Here is a 13,306-nt window from a genome sequence, read left to right on the forward strand (position 1 = left end):
CACACGTGCTTATTTACACACTTGCTTGTTTACATGCATGTTTAAATGTTGTGTGGCTTGGGAAAGGACGGGGAGAGGGGGGTTGCTTTTTACAGCCCTCACATTGTCCCTGGAGGTGCTGAGTGGGTTTAAGGGGTGCTGCCTGTGTCACCCAAGCCCAGCCTCAGGACATCATAGTCAACACCCATGGGATTTAATTTTGCCTCTAATTTGGCGCTCTCCTGTGCCCCGTTGCTCCCAGACACTGGGATTTGGGGGATTTGGGGGTAAGGGGTGTTTGTCCCATGGGTGGCAGCTCTTGACACTGCTTGGCAGTGCCGGACTGTGGGCAACAGGTGTTTGGCCCCCAGCCTGTGCACCAACACCTGATCAGTGCCAGGGCCAGAGGCTCGTGTACAGGCAAGGAAAAGCTCTGGGCTGGGGGATATAACACCCTCGGGCACAGCCCTGCCTGTTGCACAAGTATGCAAAGAGAGGGGAAGGGGTCAGACACTGTTTCCTGGGTGGTTGTGCTCCGGGGAAGCCAGGATCCAGCCCTGCCACCCTTGTGCCAAGTGAGGATCCTGGTGAGCCTGTTACATGTGCCAAACCCAGCTCTCAGAGTTAATATTTGACTGTTTCCACTGGCCTTTGCCCTGACAAGGTGCAGGCTCCTGGCTGGGGGGGCAGCACTGCCGTCTCCATGGATCTGGTGGCTTTTTGGGATGCCAACACTTGGTATCAAACCACATCCCATGGCTCTGTTTGGTGCCAGGAATTACCCAGGGGTCAAGGGACAGGGGTGTTCCATACTTCTCTTGCTACACTTTGGGATGGGACAGAGCCAGGGTCCACTTACAACACAGGAATGTCCCTGCACCCATCAAACTGGGGGGATCTGATCCAGCCTCTCCTGGTGGGACTCCAGGGAACAGTGTCCCTGGAGGGGGATACCTGGGAGCTGGTGTCTGCTGCTGGGGCTCTAAAAATACCAAGGATGAGGACGAGGAGAAAGACAGTGAGGAGGAGGAAGGCTCTGTGCTGGACTATCCTTATCTCAGCTGCCACTGCAGGGTACCAGGATGTGTCCCATGGACCTTCACACCCCTGAGTGGGGGACATTGGGAAATCCCCCGGCTGTCCCTAAGTCCCACCAGCCCAGATTTTTCTTGCAGATGGGGGTTTTCCCAAGTTTTAGGAAAAGCTCATGATATCCAGCTGGAGATGTGACCTGGGGCTGGGATGATCCAGGAGGATTTGGGTGTGGGACTTTTCTATCGGTGTGAGAGGTCAGGCAATCCCAGGGAGCCGCCCAGGGCTGCTTTGGGTTGTCCTGTCATGCCCTTCCTGGTGCTGCCTGGTGCTTCCTCAAGGGCTCCTGTGGCTTCTCCCTGCTGTAGGAAGGGGCACTGGATCTGCTCAAGTCTCTTACTGGCTACACCATGACCATCCAGCTGCTCCAGGTGAGGGGGTTTGGGTGGGGGGACACCCCAGGGGGTAGCTTGTCCTGTGCCTTGTGCCAGCCACCGCATCCCTAAGGATGTGTCCCCGGTGTGTGTCCCCAGACCACACGGATTGGAGTGGCTGTGAACTCAGTGCGGAAACACTGCTCAGATGAAGAGGTGGTGGCCTCGGCCAAAATCCTCATCAAAAACTGGAAGCGGCTTCTGGGTGAGTGATGCTGGAGGGAGATGAGAACCCCCCAAATCTCAATCCTCCTTGAGCCATCCCTGCACCTCAAGCCCCAATGCTTTCCGGGGGGATGGAGTGGAATCAGTCCAGAGCCAGGACATGCAGGCTCCTATAACCTGTAACTCAGATTTTCCAAAGGCTTGTTTTCACTCTGGGATAGAGTGGTGTAAATCAATGCATGCCCCACCAAGGGCTGAGCATCTCCACAATCATTCCCCCCCTCAGGATGCAACTCTGCAGGTGCCCTATGCTGGTTTGGGCTGTGACTGTGGCGCCCAAATCCTTCCCACAGAGTCCACCACCACAAAAAAAGAGAAGGATGCAGATAAGAAGAAGGAGAAGGACACAGATGGAGACAAGGAGAAGAAGAAGGAGCTGGACGTTTCCAGCTGCCCCAGTGAAGGGGTGAAGCACAGCAAGAATACAGCTGAGAAGCACAGGGAGAAATACAAGGAGAGGTTAGGGCTCCTGCCTGCTGTTGGGGGACACCAGGGCCAATATGAGACCACTCTCTGCTTGGTCTTTAAGAGTTTATCCATCTCTGCCTACCCATGGATGCTGGCAGCACCTCTGGAGACCAAACTGCCTCCGAGACAGCACCAGGGCCGATTTTGGAGGAGGGAGAAGTGGATATTTTCTATTTTCCCTTCTCTATAACTAGGTCATTTTGGATAGTGCTTATCTGACCTGTGCTCTCTCTATCTCTAGGAAGCCCAGCAAGTGTGACTCTCATGCCACCACCACCCAGGGCCGCTCTGCTGATTCCAGCTCGGAGAGGTACCTGCTGAAGGATGCCCCGACCCTCACGCCAGGCTCTGCCAGGCGCTGCCAGCCCAGAGGAGGCTTTGCTGGCAGCCTGGGGGGAAGGGGGGGGGGGGGGGGGGGGCGGCTCAGGGATGGGGGATGCAGATGGACAGGATCCAGCTCACAGGTTGCCAGAGTATGCTGGGTTTGCTGAGAGCTTCTCTCCCTTCCTTTGGGCTGTGGTGAAGAGAGTCCAGTGATGGCAGGAGCCCCACTGCATCCTCCAAGAAATCACCTCTGGATGGCAAGAAAGAGAGGTGGGTCCTGGGGCTGCATGAGGATGGGAGAGGCAAGACCCTGGCCCCTCACTGGGTTGTGCTTGGGGTGTGGACCCATCACTTGTCCCAGCTACTGCCCTCTGACATGGGGCTTGTCCTGCCAGGAGAGCCTCTGCTGACTCCAGGTCCTCAACTGTCTCCTCCTCTTCCTCCACACAGAAGAGACTGTCAGGGGAGAGGTAAGGAGAGGGTGTCCCTGGGCAGCCTGGGGATGCTTTTAGGGTCCCCCTTGGGGATACCATGAACATGGAGGGGGTGAGAAGTGGCTGGGAGCCCTGATCCTGCCACAGCACTGAGATATTTCCTGGGAGGAGCAAATGGAGATTCCTGTTGGCTTCCGAGCGAGCGCTCTCATTGATGTGCTGATGCCTGAGGTCCTGCCACCAGTCCCTGCCCCTGTCCTGCCCTGTCCTGCCCCATCTCTGGTGTCATCCCCGCTGTCCTGTTTCATGCCACTCCCAGGAGAGCCTCTGTGGGGACCAGCCTCTCTCCAGCTCCCACCAGCTCCCAGAGAAACTCCAGTGACAGCAAGGAGGAAAGGTAAGAGAGACCCACTCCACTTCCAAGGACCCTGGCAGATCCCTGCAGCTGTGCCAGGACCCTGCCACCTGCCCGTGCCCCTGCAGAGCCAACAGCAGCAAGGCCAAGCCTGAGGTGCCACGAACGCCCAGCAGCCCCTCCTTCTCTGCCAGCCCCTGCTTCCTGGCCCCCTGCTACCTCACAGGGGACTCGGTGCGGGACAAGTGCATTGAGATGTTGACGGCTGCACTGCGCATGGACGGTGAGCAGTTCTGGGGGTGCTGGACCCCAGACTGGGCTATTTCTCCTATGGGACAGTCCTAATAGGAGCATTCAGCCCCAAAGGAAAGAAAAGGTTGGTAGGGTCTCTGATTAGGGGGTTGGATGTGAGGATGCATCTTGGTAAGGTTCAAGATGGGTAAAACTAGGTATTTTAGAGATAGAGGGTCTGGGGCAAGTACTGGGGGAGAGGTGAGATTTTCTGAGGGAGGTACAGTGAGACCTGTGGCTGGTTTCACACCTGAAAGTCACCCCTTAACCTCTCTACCCTTTAGACGACTACAAGGAGTTCGGTGTTAACTGCGAGAAGATGGCATCGGAGATTGAAGACCATATCCTTTGGGAGCCTAGGGGTCCCCAGGCTTCACCTGCTGGGGAGGGGGGTGTATGTGGGCTCAAGAGTGCTGCTGGGGACAGGACAGAGGGTGACAGGGACAAGGACAGAGGGTGACAGACTCTGCCGTGCTCGTTGCCTGCAGAGGGAGCCCAGACCTCAGTGAGAGGATGCTGAGGCTAAGGCTGAAGCTGATGCTGAGCAAAGCTTCTCCTGAGCACATGCCTTTGTCCAGGGGTCTGTGTGTCCTCCCCAGTCCCCTCTGGTCAGGGGCCTGCCTTCATCCCTGGGGAAATAAATCCAAACCCAGCCAAAGCTTTTCCCATGAGCCTGCTGTAGGTGCCTGTGTCTCCTGCTAGAACCAGTCTGTCACAGTGTCCAGGCTGTGCCATGCTGGAAGGGATGGAGCCACCTCTGTCCACCCCCAACTCAAGGCTTGGGGTGCTCCTGGCAGCCCACTGAGACCAGGACCAACGCCAGGGTGGTTCACCTCCTGGGTGCCCTTTTTGGTGCCTCCCAGACTCTGTGCCCAAAGCTGCTACACCAACCTGTCCATACTCATATTCTTTGGGAGGAGGGAGTAGACAGAGTCCTCTGCACCATGAGCTTTTCTCCCAGCACAGGGCTTGGTGATAGTCCCTGAGCCCCATAGCCTTGCCTGGATGTTAGACATTCCAAGGTAGTGGAAAGTCATTTTCCTCCCCACATCTGAAGCTGTGCTTCGTCCTCTTAAAGCCAAGGATGGGACACTTCCCACAGGGAGGAAAGCCCCACTGAGATCAGCCACCTCCACGTGACCATTGGCCCTGGTGACAGCAGCACCAAGCTGGCATCCCCCATCCCCCTGTGTTGATTCTTTGACGGACCCCACGTATCTTCCAGGAGCTGAAGAGCACAGACATGAAGTATCGCAACCGGGTGCGGAGCAGGATCAGCAACCTGAAGGACCCCAAGAACCCTGGGCTGCGCAGGAATGTGCTGTGCGGGGCCATCGAGCCCAGCCTCATCGCCCGCATGACTGCTGAGGTGGGTACTGGGGTGCATGGGGCTGATGCCCCTGGATCTCTTCCTCTGTGGTGCCCAAGTGCTGGGTCTTGGCTTGGTGTTGTCCACAGTGGGGATGTCCCAGCACCTCCCTGTCCCACTCCAGTGCTGAATGAGACATGGGGAGCATTAGGAGAAAGCTGGCAGCACTGCAGACCCCCAGCCTAACACAGATCTGGCTGTGGGATGTCTCACTGGCAGGAATCAGGCTGGAGTGTCCCCATTTGTCCTCCTCAGCCACAGTCCACAAATCAGGCTCCTCGGAAGCCCAGTTTCCCCTGTGGGGAGGCAGATCCCTGCAGACAGCAGTTTTAGTTTGAAGATGGGATGATTTTTTCATCAGGATGGGTTTAAGCCCTCCAGCACACACAGACAGCAGGATTAATCCTGTTTTGGGAGAGGATGGGGAAGGTGTTGGACTGTGGTACTTGGATGTGAGCAGAGCCATGGCTACACTGACCCATGTGGGCCAATGCTGGTGGCAGGAGATGGCCAGTGATGAGCTGAAGAAGCTGCGGAACGCCATGACCCAGGAGGCCATCCGGGAGCACCAGATGGCCAAGACAGGCGGCACCGTCACCGACCTCTTCCAGTGTGGCAAATGCAAGAAGAAGAACTGCACATACAACCAGGTCAGGCCTGGTCTGCAGGGGAGCTTGCCTTGGGGGATGCTGTAAGGGTCTCACTGAGGCAGTGCTGCTCCACCCCAGGTACAGACACGCAGCGCCGACGAGCCCATGACAACGTTTGTGCTGTGCAACGAGTGTGGGAACCGCTGGAAGGTCTGTGACCATCTGGGGAGAGGCTCTGGGCAACCCACCCCTTTCCTAGCCTTCAGGGGTAGCAGAGCCCCCTGAAGGGGTGCTTTGGGTGCTGGCTGAGGGCTTATCACCTGTCCTGGGCTCTGCTTCTCCTGCAGTTCTGCTGATGTGGCTGGCGATTGGGCTGGAGGGAACATGGTGCAAGACAAGATGCTGTGACACCACATTGGGCAGCTGGATTGGGGAGGAGGGATCAGGGTGACCCCAGTCCCTAAGCACCAGCTCTTTGTACCCTTGCACTGGGCTCCTTCAAACATCCTGGGGACCTGGCCTCCAGCAATGTCCAGTTCACTCAAGAAGGTCCCTGTGAATTCAATGGTTCTTCCCTGCAAATTCCTGCCCTTTGGTTGGCATGTGCTGGGATCCCACTGGAAACAGACTCATTCCTGGTTTGGGGGCAGGAGAGACATTGTTCCGTGGACATGGGGCTGTGCCTGGGAGCTGAGGGTGGCAGAGGGCCAGGTCATAACCCAAACACCTTCCTCACCTAAGTGCACACAGAGGGAGGGGAGAGACATGGAGGGGACAGGGTGGGTGCAGCGTGTCCAGATGCTGTTGGGATGCCACTGTGCCCCTCTGCTCTGTGACAAATGGACCATCCATCCTGGCTTGAAGGCACCATGGCCCAGGAAAGAAGGAAGGATGGCAGGGAGAGGAGCAAGGAAGAACCCTTCCAGCCAGAGTAATAAAGGTGTGAACTATCTCTGCAGCATTGACTGTTTCTTAAGATGGGTTTGGGATGTCTGTCTCGAGTTTATAGCTCTCCAGCTTGAGCCTCAGGGTCGTGGAGCGTGCTGCTCCCATGCTTGCATGAGCCAGAGTGTGAGAGCAGAGAAGGACAGTGAAGCTGTTAATTAACTGATCATTAATTTTTAGATCTTGGCCTGAGGTGTGGATTTTTTCACAGGCCATGGCATTTGTACCCAGACTTGGGTGCTAAACGCTCTGTGTTTGGGGGGTCCCCACCACCCTTAAGCCCCCTGAAAGAGCTCTCTGGGCTGTGGTGCTTGTTAACACTCTGAAGTGATTAATGAGCCTCCAAGGCAATTATTTACACTTGTGACAGTGTGTGTGGCTGCAATTAAGGAATATAACGGATTGTAGGGGATGAATAAAACATCAGTGTGACCTTGAGGTGTGAAGGGAGCACAGGAAGGGCAGGACTGGGGCTCCCAGCCATCCCCAGGGTGCCTCAGGGCGTGTTTGCCTGGAACAAGGCTGAAATAGGGGATTTGGACTTATTTTTTTTTGCAGTCCAGTCTAATGAAAGTGTTTAAGTGATACCAGAGGGAGCCAGACTCCAAGCATGTTATGATGGATCTCCTGGCATCCCTCTGTGTCCTTCACAAGAGCCCTCAGGACCTCTGCTGCAGCTCCAGCCCCACGTGGGGCCGGTCGTGGCCACACAATGATGGAAAGGCCCTTACAGTTCCTGCCAGGGGTTGATTTACCCACCCCGAGGCTCCAGGTTTGGATGCTCCAGCGCTTCAGCAGAGGCTGGTGTCTCTTCCTGCCTCTCCCTGCCTATCTCTGCGTGAATCACAGAATCATTTCAGTTGGAAAAGACCTCCAGGATAATTGAGCACAACTGCTCTCCCAGCACTGCCCAGCCCACCGCTAACCACATGTCCCCAGTGCCGCATCAACATATCTTTTAAATCCCTCCAGGTGACTCCAAGAGGATGCTGAATCTTCTATCTGATGGAATTTTTATATTTAACCTCCAACCTGCAACACTTTTAACAACCCCACAGAGTGTCCAACTCCAGCCAGGCTTCCCCATGAGCGGACAGCCACTACTGGTGCTGCCAGGCCACATCCCTCCCCCAAAGACAGCCCTCAGCCACCTCAAGGATGCAGAATCTGCCGCATGGCCAGTTTTATTTACTTTGCAATCCTGGCTTGCCCAGGGGCCACCACCCCCCGTAGTCCAGCCCCCCCAGCTCACCCGCAGCATGGGGCTTTGCCGCTGCCCTTCTCCCCCGCATTTTTCCAGCCTTGAGAAAACAATCAGAACTTTGCTGTTCTGTGGTTTCCTTGGCAACCCCATTTCCCCATCCTCTCACTTTATGCATCTGTATCTCCCCTGGCCCCGGTCACCGACCCCCACAGCACAGTGGCAGGTCTCTGTGCACAGGGATGGAGCAGGAGATGATGTGTCTTGTCTACCACCAGGACAGCTGATCCCAGAGGGACCCTCTGGAAAATTCCCACTCTGTCTCATCTCAGCCAGGGCTTCCCAAGCACCTGGGCTTATTGGAAAGGAATGGAGCAGCTGGTGGTGGTTCGTGTCTCTGAACTGAACTGAATTAAAGCAGTTTTGGAGCCAGTCTTTATCTCTCAGTGTGGGTCCTAGTGCTCCTGCTGTGCACAGGGTACCCAGAGAAGCTGTGGCTGCCCTATCCCTGAAAGTGTCCAAGGCCAGCCTGATCAGGGCTTGGAGCAACCCATTCTAGTGGAAGGTGTCCCTGCCCATGGCAGGGGTGGAATGAGAAGAGCTTTAAGGTCCCTTCCAACCCAAAATATTCCATGATTCCATGACTGGCAGTCTCTGCAACAAACTGAGCAGATTCCCCTGCTCATTCCTACGCTTTCTTCCAATCAATAGGTAATGATCCCTTAGGCACAAGCACTCACTGCCTCCCCAGACCTCAAGCTTTTTGTTTTAATAAACCCCTAAGCACTGTTTTTCCTAAATTCAAGGTGCTGCCTCTGCTAGAAGGGCAGGAGAATGCAGGGCTTTGGGTCTGGATTCCGTAGGGGTGCTTGTCAAAGGATGCAGTGGTATGGTGGTCCCCAAACACCCCAGGAACCAGGCAGGGGTAACCAGCAGGACACTCCCAGCATTGAATGAGACACAAATAGCACTGAAATACAGGAGGAAAAAATTGCTGAGCCTCCTTCTGGTTCCAGCCCCAGGTTGGGATGCAAATGGAATTTTCTTTCTATTTCATTTTTTTGTCTTGATGTGAGTGATTCAATTGCTTTGGAGCAGCTCTGAAAAAATTAGTGATTGCCCAGGACAGCCACATGATCCAGCCTGGATCTTCAGCCAAGCCAAAATACTTGGAGCAAAGCCATGGATTTGAGCTGACTGGGTATTTGCTTTGGGGTGTTTTTCTTGGGAGAAAAAAAAAAAAAAAAAAAAAGAAAAAAAAAAAAAGGAGAAAAATCACTTTTCATCTGCAGTATTTGCAGTCCATTGGAAGGAAACGATTCGTTGAGGTGTATGGCTGCAATTCTGCACACCAGGCTTTGTGATGATTAAAAGCATCAAAAAAGCCCAAACTGGACTGAGGCCTTTATTTCTAAAGTGAAATGTATTGTATGAAAAATTACAGAATATACCTTTCCTAAAGAAAAACTCTGTGCCTTTTCTTTTTCCTGGCCAGAGAGGTTTGCTGAGTCTGCAGAACACTTTGATCTAAGCCTGCCTAAAATCACAGTGCTTGGCATGGACCTTTTTTTTCCCCTCCATTAGCTGAATACTCAGAGAACTGAGCAAAGATCCCCCATTAAATGCAAAAATCCCTCCACAAAATACATTTTTTCCTCACTTTCAGCTGGAACCATGCACACTTTTCCCTCTTATAGCCAGGATGGAGGAGATGACAGCAAAAAAACCCTAATAAATGCTATAACCCCCCCCCCCCCAATTCCCTCAAACCGCACAAATTCCCATCTCTGTGCTTCCCACATCGACCTAAATATTGCAGAGGAAAAAAAAAGACATTGGCTTTTTTGCCTGATGCTTTTTTCCCTCCCTGCCAGGAGCTCTTGGGTGCTCGGCAATTAGGAGCTGTGGATTAATCTTGAGTGATATAATGAAGTGCCAGGTGGCTGGAGGACCGAGCTGGTGAACAAGGGGGGAGGGGAAGGGAGGGACAGTTGCTCTACAGACTGACATGATTTAGGACAGGTTTAGTGCAGGCAGAGCACCCAAAGTGATGGGAAAGAGGAAGAGGAGCCCGGGGGGGCTCAGTGGGATATTCAGGCTCATCCCTACTCTGTGATCCTCTGCATCAAAATGCATGGATCAGGCAGGGCTTGTGTTGCAGAGGAAAAATCATCTTTGCACATTTTCTAACCCTCATTTGCTTGTAACGTCCCCAAAGTATCTTTCCACCTGCTTTACACCATCCCAGTCTCCCAGCCCCACGTCAATTATTTATTGAGGAAAAATGCCCCAGGAGGGCAGGTTGGCAGCTCTTCCCCCAGCCATATCTGTGCCCACTTTCATAGTCATACAACCATGGAGTTCTTGGAGTGTGAGGGGACCTTAAAGCCCATCTAGTCCCACCCCCTGCCACTAAACCAGGTAACTCCAAGCCCTGTCCAGCCTGGCCTTGGACACTTCCAGGGATAGGGCACCCACAGGGGCTCTGTGGAGCCCGTGCCAGGGCCTCTCCATCCTGACAGGGAAGAATTCCTTCCCAATACCCCATCTAACCCTGCCCTCTGGCAGTGGGAAGCCATTCCCCTTGTCCTGCCACTCCAGACTCTTGTAATTAGTCTCTGTCTGTCTTTCTTGACAGCTCCTTCAGGTGCTGGAAGGCCACAATTAGGTGACCTCAAAGCCTCTTTTCCAGGCTGAACAATCCTACCTGTCTCAGCTCTTTGCCTTTTCTCCAAGGTCTCTGGAAGCCTGAAAGTTGAGAGCAGCTGGCACTGAGGGCCACATTCTTCCAACAAAATGTCTTGTCTTTCCAAAATGAGAATATAAATAGTGCGTCCTGTAAAAACGTCATTACCCAGGAGCCGTGCCACCAGCGCCGGCCACGCGCAGCAAACCCATCACCCACAGCAGCCAATTTATTCCCAACTCTGGCAGGGTCAGCAGCCATCAGGGAAACAAATGCTAATTAATAGCACTGTGCAAAGCAGCCGGTCTAGGCATGGCATGTAATTAGTGAGCCAGCTGAACCCGCCACAGTGCTGGGGCTGTGGGGAAAGAGCAGCCACGGAGGAGGGACCCGCTGCAGCTCCCAGCTATAACTCAGGATGAGGGCACTGATTGTGCTGGGACACGTGTGTCACGCTGCCATCAGTGTGGCTGTGACACTCCGTGCATGTGCTCCCATCCCTCTGATCCCTACACCCCCCTCCCTGGTCCAGCCCCATCCCTGCTGTCTCCTCGACGTGCTCCCTCTGCACAGACGTTTTGCAGGTAAACGTGACAATTCCTCGGGGCAGGAAAGATGCTTGAAATATAAAAACTCCTGATGGTGGGAGATGCAGAGCCCAGGGAGGAATCTTGCTAATGCCCTTACATCTCTGCTGTGGTGAGTCATCCAAGGCCCTCAGAGGATCCCGGCTGTGCTTGGATACGGGGAAGGTAGAAGCACAAGGCAAAATGAGAAATTGCTTTGCTCAGAAGATATCTCGGTTACAGCAAGGACTAAAAACTGTCCCCTTGGCACCCACCCTCAGCTCTGGTCCCACAGCCATGGGGAAGAGGGGGTGTTGTGTTGTTGTGTGGGTAAGAAGGGCCCCATTTGTGGGAGAAATGGGAACACTTAGCCTAGAACATTCAAGTTGTTAATGGAATGCAGTTATTAGTGGAAGGGAGGAGGATGGGTCTTTCCATCAGGCTGATGGGAAAAATCCATTCTGGGATTGAGAATTAGGTTGGAACATCACCTTGAAGATGGTTTTGGGCAAACACTGCCTCCTTCATCCCTGGCGACATTGCTGCTCTGATGCTCCCAGTCTCTCTGCCACATCCATATGGATGTGTGTGTGTTGCTCCTTGGTGAGGACAGGGGGACAGCTCCTGGGAGCTGTGTCCATCCCTGACCAAGTTTTGCTGCCTACTGTGCCATGGGAGGGCAAGCCAAGAAGGGAAAGTTAAAAACCCGAATTTCAAAAATCCTTTAAATCAACAACATTTTCTCTAAGCCAACACTGTCCTGAGCCAGGGCTGCTCTTGACATGGCTCTGCCTCCACCAAACCTGGCAGCAGGAATGGATTTATACATCAAATATCCTCTCCCTCAACCTGCTGAAGCCAAAACCTTGGGAGAGAGGAAAAACCTGTTTCTAGCTCTTTTCTTCTCCATGTAAATAAGTATCTATTTGCAGAGTATTTCCTTCCACCTAAGGCTTTCATTGGACATCAGTTATTTAATATTGCTCTTTACAATCCTTGTGTTTGGCTCTCAGCTGCTTCACCCATCTCAGAGCAGGGATGTTGGCACTTTGTGTTTAGAAAATAGATATATGTATTTAGATAGGCAGACAGATAGCTGTGGAAGAAGAGCTGTTCCAATCATTAAATCACCACTTTCAATTTTTCCTTATTACTAGTCTTCATTTAACCACAGGCCAGGCTGGCCAAGTGCTCTCTGGAGACAGCCCAGCTGAGTCAAGCAGGTTTGCAGCTCTAAAAGGAGTCTTAAGAAAAAAAAAATACCACAATCTGATAATCAGAGGGGATATCTTCCCTGAAAATGTCTTCCCAAGGCAGAGGCATTCAGGAAGGGGACAATGATGTGGCTGGAGTGCGATACTGGCTTCCTGCTAGGCTGGGATATTTTCAGGGAGGAAGAGTGGGTGGTGCAGATCCCAGCACATCTGCAAAATGCAGGCAGTGAAAGGGTGAGTTTTGTGCCTTTCAGAAGAAGGAAGAAAAGAGGGAGAGAAATCGCCTTCTCTGATCAGCTGTCTGAGGTTCTGCAGGCTAGAGAGGCTGGAGGAGGGGGAGCTGCCTTTGAAGCTGGGAGAGGCTGAGCACAGCAGCCTTTGCTGTCAGTGCTCCTCTTCCTCCGGCTCTTTCCTGTTCCTGTCCTCATCCTGGATGGGGAGCCCACCCTCAGGATGGCCAAAACACCCAGCATTGGGATGTCAGTGGTGCTCTCATTACAGGATACAAACAGAGCCAGAGATTTCCTCTGAGACCCAGCACTGATGGGTTTCAACTCCTTTCCCTGGTGTCTCTTGCTTTTCCCCGGGTATCACCATGGCCATGGAAGAGCTGTGCCATCCCGCCTGCTCTCCAGAGGCTCCCAGTGCTGGCTGATGGACTGGCAATGTTGGCAGAGGCTCTGCCCCATGGCTTGGCTTTGCCCCTGGCAGCAGGGAGGGAAGCAGGTGGCTGTCCTGGAAAAATACAGCACAGGGCATGCACCCTGCGCTGCCCTCCCTGGCTGCTCTCCCAAGGCCACCAGGACATGTGGGAGCAGGCACCTGGTGGAATCAGGCTGGGAACTGAAGCAAAGCAAGATCCCCAGCTCTGACAAAGGGCTGGAGGGGGAATCCCTAGAGGCAGCTGCATCGGGGGTGGCATCACCACAAATGTTCATCACCAACAAGTGATGCAGTTGGCTTTTCTGCTGGAGATCCAGCTCAGACAAGTCAGGGATGAGCCAGGTGAAAAGCTGGCAGCTGCTGACCAAGAGTTCAGAGATAACCAGGAAAGAGCCTTAATCACATATTTAAAACACCTGTAACCACAACTGCTCCCATGCCATTGCTTCCCTGACCTCTACATCTTGGCTCCTGGCAGGGAATGACTGGCACAAAAACTAAGAGCTGGTGGGAGCTGATGCTCTTTCTGC

The 13,306-nt window shown here is 53.6% G+C and overlaps 2 protein-coding genes across 2 annotated transcripts; both read left to right on the top strand.

Moving 5' to 3' along the window:
• Positions 1–122: 122 nt before the first annotated feature.
• LOC128947753 (transcription elongation factor A protein 3-like) lies at positions 123–4,002 on the top strand. The gene is made up of 9 exons (XM_054292191.1): positions 123–1,442; positions 1,545–1,650; positions 1,964–2,129; positions 2,380–2,448; positions 2,664–2,732; positions 2,858–2,932; positions 3,216–3,293; positions 3,380–3,534; positions 3,827–4,002. The coding sequence occupies exons 1-9, from the start codon at positions 1,422–1,424 to the stop codon at positions 4,000–4,002; spliced, it is 915 nt and encodes a 304-aa protein (XP_054148166.1). The 5' UTR covers positions 123–1,421.
• Positions 4,003–4,763: 761 nt separating this feature from the next.
• Positions 4,764–6,435, top strand: LOC128947794 (transcription elongation factor A protein 3-like). Its single transcript, XM_054292244.1, has 4 exons — positions 4,764–4,911; positions 5,415–5,561; positions 5,640–5,711; positions 5,849–6,435. Exons 1-4 carry the CDS (start codon positions 4,786–4,788, stop codon positions 5,855–5,857), a joined length of 354 nt encoding a protein of 117 aa, XP_054148219.1. The 5' UTR covers positions 4,764–4,785; the 3' UTR covers positions 5,858–6,435.
• Positions 6,436–13,306: the final 6,871 nt, after the last annotated feature.

Source organism: Melozone crissalis, unplaced genomic scaffold (assembly GCF_028551555.1).
Source record: "Melozone crissalis strain CALT ecotype California unplaced genomic scaffold, PUWL_Pcris_2 ptg000108l_1, whole genome shotgun sequence".
Classification (NCBI taxonomy): Eukaryota; Metazoa; Chordata; class Aves; order Passeriformes; family Passerellidae; genus Melozone; species Melozone crissalis.

Excerpts from the sequence above, each read along its gene's own strand:
- LOC128947753 (XM_054292191.1), top strand. The coding sequence starts at position 1,422 with ATGACCATCCAGCTGCTCCAG. Across the intron at positions 2,130-2,379 it reads AGGGAGAAATACAAGGAGAG|GAAGCCCAGCAAGTGTGACT; the intron begins GTTAGGGCTCCT and ends CTCTATCTCTAG. Across the intron at positions 3,294-3,379 it reads AGTGACAGCAAGGAGGAAAG|AGCCAACAGCAGCAAGGCCA; the intron begins GTAAGAGAGACC and ends GTGCCCCTGCAG.
- LOC128947794 (XM_054292244.1), top strand. The coding sequence starts at position 4,786 with ATGAAGTATCGCAACCGGGTGCGGAGCAGGATCAGCAACCTGAAGGAC. Across the intron at positions 4,912-5,414 it reads TCGCCCGCATGACTGCTGAG|GAGATGGCCAGTGATGAGCT; the intron begins GTGGGTACTGGG and ends TGCTGGTGGCAG. Across the intron at positions 5,562-5,639 it reads AGAACTGCACATACAACCAG|GTACAGACACGCAGCGCCGA; the intron begins GTCAGGCCTGGT and ends GCTCCACCCCAG.